The 14,441-nt window shown below is 43.8% G+C and overlaps 1 protein-coding gene across 3 annotated transcripts in view; it reads right to left on the bottom strand.

The window, feature by feature from the left end:
- Positions 1-14,441, bottom strand: part of NIPAL2 (NIPA like domain containing 2) — a 169,785-nt gene that overhangs the window by 20,460 nt on the left and 134,884 nt on the right. For all 3 annotated transcript variants that reach the window (XM_045007608.1, XM_045007607.1, XM_045007609.1), the window contains 3 exons: positions 11,046-11,167; positions 2,650-2,746; positions 509-644 (listed from right to left, as the gene is read on the bottom strand). In XM_045007608.1, the coding sequence (XP_044863543.1) occupies positions 509-644; positions 2,650-2,746; positions 11,046-11,167 (355 nt within the window). The remainder of the gene's footprint in view (positions 1-508; positions 645-2,649; positions 2,747-11,045; positions 11,168-14,441) is intronic.

Below are 14,441 nucleotides of genomic sequence, written 5' to 3'. Positions count from 1 at the left end.
ATTCTATGTCGTTCAGGGGTGTGGATTATTCGTAGTTATACCAAATTAATTCTGTAGTGTAGACCAAGGCTCAGGGAGAAAAATAATTCCCTTTTTAAATTTAGGACAAAGTTACTGAAAGCGCATTGGCTATTAGATTAATTGGTTACTAGCAATGGGTCTAAAAGCTGCATGACAAAGTAACAGAAAGAAAACATCAGGAAAATAGCAAGTTTAACTTCACAGTTGGGTTTAAGAACCATGAGAAAAATAAACATGCATTTTGAACGAACCTGAATTGTTTGTTAATAAGAGAAGAAGGCACCACTATAATAAATCCAAGTGAAATCATCCAATGAGAAATAAAGTATGTATGTATGTATGTATAAATAAATAAATAAAATTAAAAAAAAAATCAGTGAAGGCAATGGGTGTGTTTAACTGTTATTCACACCAGGAGTCAATATGCACCAGTAATTAGCAAAACCAGCAGATAAATGGATAGAAAGTTTAGCAAAAACTAACTTACTTGACTTGGAAAACACAAGATGTCACCATAATAATGAACATGATATAGAAAATGGGGTATGTTAGCTGCATTTTGCCCTTTGCAGAGAATGTTATCATGCCTGCCACAGCCTTTACTGAAATGATAGTCAATGATGCTGGAAGAGAGAGAGAGACACACACAGAGATGTTAACAAGGTAGAATTATTAGCCTTTACCCCAGAGCGTCAGTGCTGCAGACAGACATATTGATCAGCAGGCTATTTAAAAAGTTAGTTATGTTTTTAACCCTTCTTCTGATTTTCTTTTTAAACCAATAAAAGGTTTGAAGTGCACATAACCACAAACAAGGCTTGCTTTAAAGGAAACGGAGCAGCAACCTTCAGGCCGGCACAGGAGGAGAAGCATCGCAGCATGACGTACTACCCGTTCAGAGAGCAGAATCAGGCTTCCTCATCCCCTGAGCTAGGAAAGGTGCAGATGGCTAGGCTAAAAGGCCCTCACGCTTTTCCTCTGGCGGGGGCTCTTGATTTGCCCCAGCCCTTGCTGCTGAAGCTCAGTTGTGGAGGTTACAATAACCACACAAAAAAATAGAACAAATTCAAAACATATGGGGTGGCAAGATGAGAGGAGTTAACAGTGCACTCGTCACACTAAAGGAAAGTAATTAATAGCAGGGGACAAGGCCCCACCACTTGGATCTAATTCCAGGTTCTCCAAGAAGTTCAGTTCCAAAGTTCCAATTTGCCCGATTACTGGGATAGCCCCCAGGTGCAAAATTCATATGGACATAGAGTTCAGAACTTCCCAACACTCCGGACAGGAGGGCGGGGGAAGGGATTCAGATCTGGGGTTCTGTTTCAAGTATTTTGCTTAGAGCACTTCTGGCAGCTCACATGGGGTTTAAGTGGTGCATAGGCTTTGTGGTGGCCTATTTGAATTTCACCATTAGGGCCAAATTCAAGGATTTCCTTTGCTCCCCTTGAGTAGCACCTTACTTCTCGAACAGTCCTATTGAAATCAATGGGATTGTTCAAGGTAGTACTCAACGTGAGCAAAGGGAATCCTTGAATTTCTGGCCCACAATGAGTATGATACAAAAAAACCAACAAACCATCGTGGTGATGTGTGGGGTTAAAAATCTCAGTCAGTTACAGGGTAGCATGTAGAAATTTGGAGTGCTATTTGAAAATAAAATGTTAAAGTAAAAATTGCTCATTCTGACCTTCCAGATGAGGGCTGGATTGCTGAAAGGTGAAGAGATTTGTCATGATAGTGTGACAGACATGGCAACATCCTACCGCATCCTTGGGAGACCTAATCAAATTACGTTTAAGTACCTTTGAGGTCCACTGTATTAAATGAATGATTTATGTATTCTTGTGGGCTGGGATTGTACGTAAACTCCCAGGGGAGATGTAAAGCCTGGGGATTCAAAGAACTACACTGCAAATGTACAAGACAAGAATGGCTTTTAGGGACAATGAGTGTTAAGTGGATTTTTTGGGGAATACCCAGGCAGAGGTTAATGCAAATGGCAATCTCTAACTAAGTTTAGAGGACCACTAAAGTCTGAATACATATCTAAAAAGGCAGTATAGTAAAATATGTTGCATTTATTAAGGCTTCAGTTCTGGAAAAAAAATATTCATACATAGGTGGGAGTAGAGGAATGCAGGCCGAAGTTCCCAGGCAGTTACACTGAAGAAATACACACAAGCAGAGTGGTTAAGAGGTTTTTTGTTTTTAAATTAGTGATTTGTTTTACTCAGCTAGTCCTAGTCACCAAAATATGTTCTAGACATATGGAGTTTCACAGTCTCTGTAATTCATTCTTCTAGGGAGCTAATGATAAAGGATTACTTCAAATGGCAGAGACAAAAAGCCTTGGAATATCCATGCACAAGTCGGATTCACAAAGAATCAAACTGCAAATCTATAAAACCAAACAGTACTAGCAATAGGCATATAAAGTTTGTTGAGTAAGTGGCTTTGCTTGTTAGAAAGAGATTTCATTGAAGCCATGTAAAAACCTAAGGATTCCCCTTCAGATTGTCCCTTTAAACACAGCACTGACATAAGCTAACACAGGGGACTGAGTGACAGAGAGTGGTCAAGTGAGGGGGGGGGGGATATTATACAAACAGAATAATATGTTCTTACCTAGTAGTGCTACCATCATTAACAAAACCACAATGTGCGTCACATCCTTTCTTTTGTAGAAATACAGAAGAATGCAGAATATTATTATTTCTAAGATCTGGAAAAAAAGGCAAGAAAGGTTAAGCTGTAAACAATATAATAAATGCTTCATTCATAGTCTTTAAAATGTCACATTGATCTACTCTGTTCAAACAATTCAAGGGAGGATTGCTTTATTAAACATCTTCTACTAAAAAGTAACTGGGACGCTCATCCTTGTAAAATGATTGTGTGGTATCCAATGCAAAGTTTGTCATGTAGGGTGTCTTCGGAAGGCTCATGATGCACTGAGCGTGGTTGTTATAGTGATGTTACAGTAATTGTTACAGGTTATAATTTCATGTATGTAGTTATGAGGCTGAAAATGTATCCTCATGGCTTAAAATAAGCACAGGCAAAAACTCTCCAAGAGCAGAGAGGCAGTTCACACCTCATCAGGGCAGGTATGGGGCAAACCCGTCCCAGCCTCACAGGAACAAAAAACACTTGCCTAGGCAGCAACAATAGAATCTGTTAGATTCTCGAGGGAGTCACTTCCCTTCCTTTGGTCAGTTTGGAACTGCAATGAGATTATGCTCACCTGACTCTGAAGTGGGAGATGGAGCAAGGCCAAGAGGGAAGAAAAGACATGATAAAAGGAAGAGACATTTACCATGCTCTCTCTCTCTCTCTCTCTTCCACCTACATCTACAGACACCACACCAAGCAACTGAAGCGCTGATCAAAGGGCAGAGCCTGACTGAGGAGCAACCAGCTAGCCTGTGGTGAGAATCATCTAAGTTTGTAAGGACACTGAACATGTTAAGATCAGCTTTTATTTCATTTGACCAAATCTGACCTTTTATGCTTTGACTTATAATCACTTAAAATCTATCTTTATAGTTAATAAATTTGTTTGTTTATTCTACCTGAAGAGTGCGTTTGGTTTGAAGTGTGTCAGAGGCTCCCCTTGGGATAACAAGCCGCGTACATATCAATTTCTTTATTAAATCATATAAGCTTGCAGCATCCAGTGGGCACAACTGGACACTGCAAGATGGAGCTTCCTAGGGTTGTGTCTGGGACCAGAGATATTGGCTAGTGTCATTCACTTACAAGTTGCTGGGAGCAGCTTAAACATGCCAGAGGCTGTGCGTGAACAGCCCAGGAGTGGGGGGTTCTCACAGCAGAGCAGGGTAAGGCTGGCTCCCAGAGTCAAGGACTGGAGTGACCTAGCAGCTCACCGGTCCAGACAACACCAGAGGGGAACGTCACAGTAACCTTATCTCCAGTCAGCTGAGTTAACAAATAATTGTTCTCATAAATCTTTCCTGCTCCTAAGATACGTTTCAAGTTAACTTTCTCATTTCTTTTCTTTTGCTCTTGATGAGTCTGTTTGCTTTCACAGCATTGAGAAGATTAAAACAAAGATTGTTTTCCTAGGACAGCAAAGGTACCCACATGAGCTAGGGATTATCAATACAGGCACCCCCAAATATATAACCCCAGGGCTAAAGAGTAGAGAGCCAGCCTGAAGCAGAACATTATCTACTTTTAGCTCAATTTTTCTACAGTGACCATCACCATAGTATCTGACTGCATTAATTTCTTTCCTCTTTGCCCTTTTCATCTGCCTCAGTCAACAAAACCTTAGCTAGCGCTATCTTCATGTCCAAACTTCCTGCCATGCAATCATGGCGGAATGTATTTCATTCAGATTATAGCTATGCAATGATCTTCAGTCACTGGCTACCCACCTGCCTGTCAGGGTACACGACAGAAGGTACACTGGCAAAGCTCAATGACACACCAACAGAGACTGCCCTGCGGGTCATCTGTAATGCTGACACACTGTTCACTGTACACAGTCCAGACTCGCTTCATCTATGTCACCACCATCTTCCACACTGACAGTTAAATTTACTGGCTTCACTCGTAATGCTAGCTCTTAGAGGTTCCCACAGGAACACTTGCTCCCTTGCCAGGACTGTGACACTTCTGTAACATCACCAGCTGCAGAAAACAGCCTCGCTATTATCAGCAACAGAATTTTTAGTCACCTGTCAACATTCAACCTTCTTTCTGTACTGAAAAAATCAGGCAATGAGTGAAACAGCTCTTGGGAGTAACAGAATGAGGCAGGCAGCCAGCAGCCCATCTACAAACAAGTAATTATTCTACTGTCAGTTTAGCGGAGATCAGATTCACGGGTCGAAATGCAGGCCTAGATTCTGGCTTGCATTAGGACAGTTCCCGTAGCACTCCCGAAACTCAAAGCTGGCCTAAAGCTGACTTAATCAGCTATGGGAGTATTACCAAGGGGAACAGGCAGGTGGGCCTAGTAGCTGCTATAAGTGGCTCCTTCTCCATTCCCTCCACTGTTGCTGGTGCAGGGGCTGTGGCCAGGGCTCTTTTACCCCCAGTAATACCTGGTGGCTGGAAGAGCCCCTTGGGGCGGTTGGCAGCTGGTATAAATTAATACAGCCCTTAGGGCAGTGGTCCCCAAACTGTGGGGAGAGCCCCCTGAGGGGAGCATGGAGCAATGTTCAGTGCATCGTGGCGGGGTCTGTGCCAGGCTCCATGGGAAGTGGGGACGGAGCGGAACCCAGCCCTGCTCTGCCCCCAGCTCTGGGCTCCTGGCTCGACTGTGGCCCAGCTCTCAGCCCCGGCCCCTGACCCCAGCCACGGCTCTGGCCCCGGCCGTGGCTCTCGGGGGTGGGGGTGGTCAAATTATATTAGGAACAAGGGGGAGGGACTTAAAAACGTTTGGGGACAACTGTCTTAGGGGCCCAGATAGTTCCAAGATGGAGGAGCATGAAAGTGACTTAAAGCCATCTTTACACTCTGCTTCCTCAGCTGCACGGAGCAGTCGGGATCTGAGCCCCAGGAAGGCACGGCCTGCTGATGACTATCTGCCTATACTTCGGAGGTATAACAGGACAAGCACGGCTACCTCTGTCCCTTCGAAGCATCAGACCGATCATCTGAGAAACAAGTGCCCTCTTGTATCTTCCAGGCCTGATCCTGCAGGTGCTGTGTGTGTGGAACTGCCATGTGAGTCAGTGGGAATCCCACATGCTGAAGAGTCATGGAAATGCATAGGCACAAGCACTGGGGAAGTTGGGCACTCAGAGGGACAACCTCTCCTTTCAAACCTTTCGCCTTCCACTGATGCCCCCACCTCTTAACTCTTGCTGAGCACCCCGCCCAGCTAGCTGCAGCTCTGTCACAGCATGCTCTGCTGGCCACTCTATTCCACTCAGCTGCTATTATGGCCACTAAATGCAGGAGGCCAGGAAGCTGAGCAGAGCAGGAGGCAGCATGCAGTAGGGAACAGAGCTCCAGCCAGCCAGCTCAGCATAGAACCCTGCACCAGGAAGCTGGCAGCCCTGATAGCCTCACCCCACACTGGGGTACAAGTAGCAGCCTGAGGATGCTCCAAATGCCCCATTCCCTCCTACACAGGATGCCCTATCATCTCTAAGGGCTTGGACAGAGAGAGAGCACAGAGAGTGTGCTGGGATAGTGACAGACTCTGGGGAGGACAGAAAGTACAGTGAGAACCCAACTCCACAGTATCCAAATCTTGCAACTCTTAGGGCTGGTTTACACTAGAAAGCCAGCTTATGCTGACTTAATTATGTCAGTGTACACACTGCAGCCTTCCTCCCACCATTCTTCGGGCTTGTCTACGCTACCGCACGGGGTCAATCTAAGATACGGAACTTCAGCTACATGAATAGCGTAGCTGAAGTCGACGTACTTAGATCTACTTACTGCAGTGTCTTCACCACGGTAAGTCGACAGCTGACACTCTCCTGTCGACTCCGCTTGAGGTTCTCATTCTGGTGGCGCACCGGAGTCAACGGTAGAGAGCTCAGCGGTTGATTTATCACGTCATAGACGCGATAAATCGACCCCTGCTGGATCGATCGCTGCCCGCCGATCCAGTGGGTAGTGTAGACAAGCCCTAAGTGCTCTATTACACCAACGTAATAACTCCATCTCCATGAGAGGCATAAGGCTTACTCTGTTGGCATAGAGACGGTATCTGTGTAAACACTGCCTTACTTAGAGCCGTGATATTGTCAAGAAAGCCCCTGCTCCCCTGGAGAACTGGGCTTGACCCTGCTCCCATCTGGGAGCCAGGGTGAGAAACGCGGGGCTTCGCCCCACTCCCAGCAGGGAGCCAGAATGAAAGGCAGGGGCAGCTTCTGACCCCGCTCCCAGATCCGCTCCTTGTCAGGAGCCCAGTAGCCTTGCCTTGCCTTTCATGGCTCACCAAGCCATGAAAGTGACCAGGCTGCCTGGCTCCAGGTGAGGAGTGGGCATCGGGGGCCAAGAAGCCCCGAGCGGCTCCCTCTCACTCCCTGGTGGTGAGAAGCCCTGGGCAGCTCCCCCACCCTTCCCAACAGGAAAGGGGCAGCTGAGGGGGGTGGGGGCAGCCCGCCGGGAGCGTGTGGGGCAGCCTGGATCCTGGCAGGGAACTGCCAGCAGAGCTGAGAGACTGGGCTCTCTGCTCCCCACACTGCCCCTCTTAGGTCAATGGAAGTGCTCCTGGTGAGGATGCGCACCACCGACTCAAGGAGGGCACTATAGACATGCACCACCACAGTAATTACTGCTGTGATTGTAAGTCGACCTCATATAGGTCGACTTAGGTTTGTAGTGTAGACATACCCTAAGTCTCAATTTTTTTCCCAAGGGAAAGATTGCTGCACCCCACCCTTTAGGTTTCTTCTCCCATTAATTTTTTTTTAAATGTGTTTTCCTGCCCCAAGAGTAATCAAATGACAACATTACATTCTAGAACAGTGGTCTCCAAACTTTTTTGATCGCGCACCCCTATCAGTAAAAAAATTTTGAGCACGCACCCCCATATATGTATATTTATTTATGTATAAATTATATACATGTAGTACTATACTAATATATTATGTACATTATAAAACATACAAAAAAAGAAATTAAAAAAGGATGAGATAAAGATGAAATAAACAATATTTTTTAAATTTTTATTGTATTTTATTTATTAACAGTACAAAACCCCTTTTTGCTCTCACAAAGGGCGCTCAGGGTGGGGGTGCGGGAGGAGGCTCAGGGCTGGGGCAGGCAGGAGGTGCAGAGCACTTACCTGGGGAAGCTCCTGTTTGGTGCAGGGGGTGTGCAGGTGGCTCTGGACAGCGTGGCACTGCCCCCATAGCCACGATTCTGGGATCTGCCCCCCTGGGCAGGCAGGACCACCTGGAACACAGGGGTTTTAGGGGCTGCAGGGCCCTGGGCTAAGGGAGCCCTGGGGCCCTGCCCTGCAGCTCTAAAGCCCCTTTCGGAATGCGGCCCTGCGAGCACGGGCCGGAGGACTCAGGAGGAGCAGGGGCAGCTGTGCAGCCAGTGGCTGGAGAGAAGTCGCGCTTTCCCCATCAAAGCCCCGCTTCTCTCCAGCCGGCTTTGATGGGGAAAGCACGGCTTCCTTCCGGACGCTGGCTGCGCGGCTGCCCCTGCTCCTCCAGGGGCCGGAGGACTCAGGGCCGCATTCCGAAAGGGGCTTTAGAGCTGCAGGGCAGGGCCCCGGGGCCCCCTTAGCCCAGGGCCCTGCAGCCCCTAAAGCCCCTGTGTTCTAGGTGGCCCGGCCTGCGGGGGGGGGCCGCTTCCCCGCTCACTCGTTCCCTCCCTCCTCCAGCTGCCCTCCCCCCCTCCAGCGGCGTTCCTCCCGCCGCGCCCCCCAATGGATCGTCGCACGCACCCCACTTTGGAGACCACTGTTCTAGAGGGACGTGGGTTTTGCACTGAAATGCCTACAGAAACTGATTGAAGATTATGGGCTTGTGGTTGCAGTTTTAAGGCATTCACTTTTCATGTGAAGAAAGACTGCATTAGTAAGCACATCTATCGGCAAGATTAATTTACCTAAATCCTGGGTGATATTAACTGTGTGTGTGTGTGTGTGTGTGTGTGTGTGTGTGTGTGTGTGTGTGTGTGTGTGTGTGTTTATGTATATATACACACATGTATATAGTGCTGTCACCTATTTCCCTCAACATGCTTTCCTAGTTTGTGATGGGGAGACTGGGTGAGATGAAGCATCGGCTAGCCACATGACCTCAATCTTCCTTGCTAATTCTGTTACACTGATGAAAAAACTGGGGCAACTCCATTGAATCAGTGGAGTGGAGGATCAGGCCTATTTTCTACCATAGGTTGTCCTAGGCTTCACCTGCACAGGTTAAATCAAATTCGGTTTGAATTTTGTATTAACACCCATCACTGCAGCATCTGGATTCTTCCCAGGTCAATCAGATTTGCATAGCAAGGTCCCTACGGGAGCCTTTTGACTCTTCTCCCTTCTCTGGCGATAGGAAGCTCTTAGTAGATGAAAACAAGGAACAGAAGGCAACAAATCTAACCATTAAATGAGTGTTGATATCCAGCACTTGCCTTTTGTTTGTTTGTTTTCTGTCTTGTCCTTTTCCCACCCCAAGCTGTAGGGGTATAAGTTGGTATTTGGGAGTAAGGGAGAAGATGTGGAAGAGGTGAGTTTTAAGGAGAGAGTTTAATGGAGTCATGGTTGAATAGGTCATGGAGGGGGCTTCAGGCATCGGGGGACATGTGAATTGGAAAGAATGCAGCGAGGCAAAAATGGGAGAAGGAAATAAAGGGGGGGTCTAGCTAGTCACGGGGTTTGGACACAATGAAGGAGGTAAAGGGGCAAGTGAAAGGAGACCAGGCTTGGAGGGTAAGTTGTCAGGTGATGACCCCCCACAGATTCCGATGGGGGTAACTCAATGTAAGTTGGCTGATTACTGAGCACAGACACTGCATTGGGATTAGGTAAGACAGTAGTTAATCAATGTGGTGCTTTTTAAAAGTAATTTTTAAAAGAAGGGGTAAGAAATTCCTTCCAACCCTTTACAATTTCTTCTGGAAAGAGCAAGGCACCTGTCCAGCAAAGCCTTAATCTCCTGAAGTGGGAGAAGGTCCTATTCCAGACAAGCCACTGATTTTGCAGAAGTGTTAGTTCATTGACACTGAACTATCATTTGGCATTTTAGCAAAGCAAGACGCTCACTAAAACCTGTGCAGTCAATGGGGGTGTACTGGGTACTTTATTTCTCTCACGTCTTTAAATGAAGCTTTTTAAGAATGCACGGCAGCTATTTAAAAGCATTTCTTAAAAAGCCAGGCCTTTTCTAAATATTGAGTGGCAAGGTTTCTATGTTGTGCACAGGATGGAGCTACTCAATGCCCTCTGACACTGATGTCAAGTTGTGTGGCTGAGTCTCCATGCACCACCTTGAAACCAACTCTGCTGCATGACTAAAAATGCATATTTTGATTTATGGACAGACACCCCATTAGTCTCTTCCACTGAGCTGTATCACTGTCTTTCATGAGCTTTGAAAATGCACAGTCAATAGAAGAAAAATGTTATTTAGTATTATCTTGTACTGACTGTTTATCAAGAGTCTCATCTACAGCGTAGGTGCTTTGTGAGCTGGTAAACTGGCGGGAGTAGTGAGGCCTCAGGGTGAAGCTAGCTAGTCTATAACTTCTGAACTGAGCATCCTGAAATCTTCAGCTATTTGAAAATGTCATTTTTTAAAATGACAAAACATTAATAACCTCGGGGGAGGGGGGAGAATAAAAAACCTCTGGGGTTTAGAGCATATTGCAACTTCTACATCCAGATGAAACAGATATTTTTCTGCATTTTTGAGAGAGAGACATAGTCTTCCCACTCACTCTGGTCTTGTTCCTGAAATTAATTAGAATGCATCAAAGAGCAAGGATGATTTTGAAGGTTTGTATATAGGAGCTCTAATCAAAGTGGTATTTTGGTATTTGAATTCAAATTCAGACGTTGATTAACAGCTAATGGCAACAGTGCAGAGTCATTCACTCAGCCGATCAGTGGAATAAGGAGCCATTTGTCTTGGCTGGGCAACACAGGGAGCACAACAGAGCCATCTATACAAAGAAGAAATAGGGCCCATCTTCAAAACCACTATTATTTCAAGTTGTAAATACATAAATACTCTTAGATGCATGTACAGAAAATGTGGCATAAATACATTCAAATCATGTATAACCAGTGCCAATATTTACTCCCTCCCAAGACACTAAAGTTTAAATTCTTCTCTTGCAAATTCCCACCCTTTTCTCACTCTACCCTCTGCTCTTCTGAAGTTCAACAAATGTCAGGATCTGTTGGACCCCAGGGATGGAGAGGAGGAAAGCACTTGAGGAGCTGATCTGCAGCACATGGCTATGGCCATGGTACTGGGAACAATTTGCTTCAGGAGCAGCTGTTTGACATTGTGACTTGTGATGCAAAAATCAAGATATTTTGACTTACAGAGAATTATAAACAAGAAACTTACCACATAGATCAGAAACTGCCAGCTAATTAAATAATTCTGTATTTTAGTTGCCGTGAGCTCCTGGGTTACATTTGGAGCGAATGTCACCAACAAATATGTTCCTGCAATTGTCAGGGTTCCACCTTTAAATAAAAACACACATTACTTTTACAAAAGTATATTATTGTCCAATTTACCCTTCAAGCCCCTTTGAAAGTAGTTTCTAGCACAAAGTTAAGTCCACTTAATTAGATATACAATTAGCTAGTCATGTTGCCTGCATCTGAAGTCTTACCTAGTATAGTTTTTAAATAAAATCCAGAAGAATTCTGGGGAACTCCTTCAGAACTGTAAAGAGACATTATCAGCATAGTTTCATACTTTTCTGAAATAGGACCCTAGTTCAGCAAAGCGTTTGAGAACATGCTTGGCTTTAACAGCAAATGCAGAACAAAGGAGAATCAGGTCCCTTATTTCTGACAGTCATGACCATGTCCCAAATTACTGTCAACTAAAAGGACGTGCTGTTTATTGAGGCAGGGGCAGATTCTCAGCTGGTGTAAATCAGTGTAACTCCTCTGAAGTCAAAGTAGCTACACAGATTTATACTGCTAAGGATCTGGCCTGGAATCTCTAAGAGCAACAGATGTGTGACAACTTCATAGCTAAGTGTAAAGCTGACATGAAGCCAGCCCTTTTGCCACTCCCTACCATCCTTGCGGATCTGCGAACTGTTTCATAAAAGGGCAGAGTTGATTTGCAAGAGGCTACTCAGTTATCCGGTTGTGGGGGCCCCTTTTCAAGGTCAAACTTGTATTATTGTGTTTTTAATAAAAGTCTGGAACTTCTGCCCTGTGGATAGCCAGCTGACAAACCCAGATGTTCCTGGAGATATCTAGATGTAACTAGACTGATTACTGAGCTCAGAAGCTCCATTGATTAGCTAATATCTTACCTAATTCAATGTAGTTGTTTTTTAAGTAAACATTAAACATTCTTGGAAACCAATAAATCAATATGGAACATGAGGTTTAAGAATACAAAACAAAGCACATCAGCAGGACATTGCTGGCACTGCTACAGCATGGTTTCTTTGGAAAAGCAGAACTGTTCTAAATTTATGTGCCTGCAAAAACATCACCATATTTCCCATTATACAGCTCATTCCTATGGAATGCAGCAACATTGTTAAATCCTTCATGCAAAGTCAAACTAACAGAAATAAAATAAATCAGTGTTGAATGCTAGTTAAAGCAATGTGCAATGTATAAGGCAATGATCAGTTGAGGGATGTAGTCTCAGTGTATCAGTTGAGTTGGCAGATTAGGATCCAAAACCTAAGTAAATATTATAGGTTGTTGGAACAACACTGAACCTCTTTCTCAAAAATGTGCACAACAACAGCTGTGCTATAATTATCACACTATGGACTAAATCTTGCTCAATATGCCACATGAGTAACATGTCCCCAAAAATATCAATGGCACTGCTCACTTGGGTAATTCATCCGGGAAGGCACAGTTTAAAAAGCAAAAACTGAAATCTGTTTGCCTCTTTCTGTTAAAATGCTCGATTCCTTCAAAGTTATAAATGAAGAATGCAGAGCAAGACAGTTTTGAAACACAACTAAAATCTTTGATGCAGCCAGAAAGCCTACGGCTTTTGCAACAAAGACCTTGTTCCACAGTAAGACATTTGATAACATGATTTTCTCTCCTGCTTTTTTGGAATGACTAAGTTAGTATAAAGGAGTAAATAGTTCTCCATTTTTTAAATGAAGCTTTAATTTTTGTGTAATACCTACAGTGTAAAAACACCCTTTAATTTGAAAGAACAGCTAATCACCTAGCCATTTGTACTGAACTTGCATCATGTTCATAAAATACTAAATACCATCTCAGAGTTAAAAATATGCAATGAAAGAGTGATCTTAAGTATGGTAAGTAATCTCTACCATATGTAAACCCTAAGTTACAGCTCTAAGGGTGGAGGATTTTGGATCACTGTCTAATTTTCATATGCAAATAAGATTTTTAGGGCTGTCGATTAATCGCAGTTAACTCACGCGATTAACTCAAAAAAATGAATCACTATTAACTGCACTGTTAAACAACAGAATACCAATTGATATTTATTAAATATTTTTGGATGTTTTTCTACATTTTCAAATATATCAACTTCAATTACAACACAAAATACAAAGTGTACAGTGCTCACTTTATATTACTTTTGATTACAAATGTTTGCACTGTAAAAAGGATAAACAAAATAAATAGTATTTTTCAATTCACCTCATACAGGTACTGTAGTGCAATCTCTTTGTCATGAAAATGCAACTTACATATGTAGTTTTTGTTACATAACTGCACTCAAAAACAAAACAATGTAAAACTTTAGAGCCTACATGTTCACTCAATCCTACTTCTTGTTCAGCCATTCGCTAAGAGAAACAAGTTTGTTTACATTTACAGGAAATAATGCTGCCCTCTTCTTAATTACAAAGTCACCTGAAAGTGAGAACAGGCATTTGAATGGCACTGTTGTAGCTGGCCTCGCAAGATATTTATGTGCCAGATGCGCTAAAGATTCATATGCCTCTTCATGCTTCGGCCACCATTCCAGAGGACATGCTTCCATGCTGATGACGCTTGTTAAAAAAATAATGCGTTAATTAAATTTGTGACTGAATTCCTTGGGGGAGAATTGTATGTCCCCTGCTGCTTTACCCGCCTTCTGCCACATATTTCATGTTACAGCAGTCTTGGATGATGATCCAGCACATGTTGTTTGTTTTAAGAACACTTTCGCTGCAAATTTTACAAAATGCAAAGAAGGTACCAATGTGAGATTTCTACAGATAGCGACAGCACTCGACCTAAGATTTAAGAATCTGAAGTGCCTTTCAAAATCTGAGAGAGACGAGGTGTGTTCAACAAGCTTTCAGAAGTCTTAAAAGAGCAACACTCTGATGTGGAAACTACAGAACCCAAACCACCAAAAAAGAAAATAAACCTTCTGCTGGTGGCATCTGACTCCGATGATGAAAATGAACATGCACTGGTCTGCACTGCTTTGGGTCGTGATTGAGCAGAACTCTTCATCAGCATATCCTCTGGAGTTGTGGTTGAAGCATCAAGGGACATATGAATCTTTAGCGCATCTGGCATGTAAATATCTTGCAACACCAGCTACAACAGTGCCATGCACATGCCTGTTCTAACTTTCAGGTGATGTTCTAAACAAGAAGCAGGCAGCATTATCTTCTGCAAATGTGAACAAACTTGTTTGTCTGAGCAATTGGCTGAACAAGAAGTAGGACTGATTGGACATGTAGGCTCTAAAGTTTTACATTGTTTTATTTTTGAATGCAGGTTTTTTTTGGACATAATTCTACATTTTTAAGTTAAACTTTCATGA

Source organism: Mauremys mutica, chromosome 2 (assembly GCF_020497125.1).
Source record: "Mauremys mutica isolate MM-2020 ecotype Southern chromosome 2, ASM2049712v1, whole genome shotgun sequence".
NCBI classification, from domain to species: domain Eukaryota; kingdom Metazoa; phylum Chordata; order Testudines; family Geoemydidae; genus Mauremys; species Mauremys mutica.
This window is presented reverse-complemented; position numbering and strand designations above follow the sequence as displayed.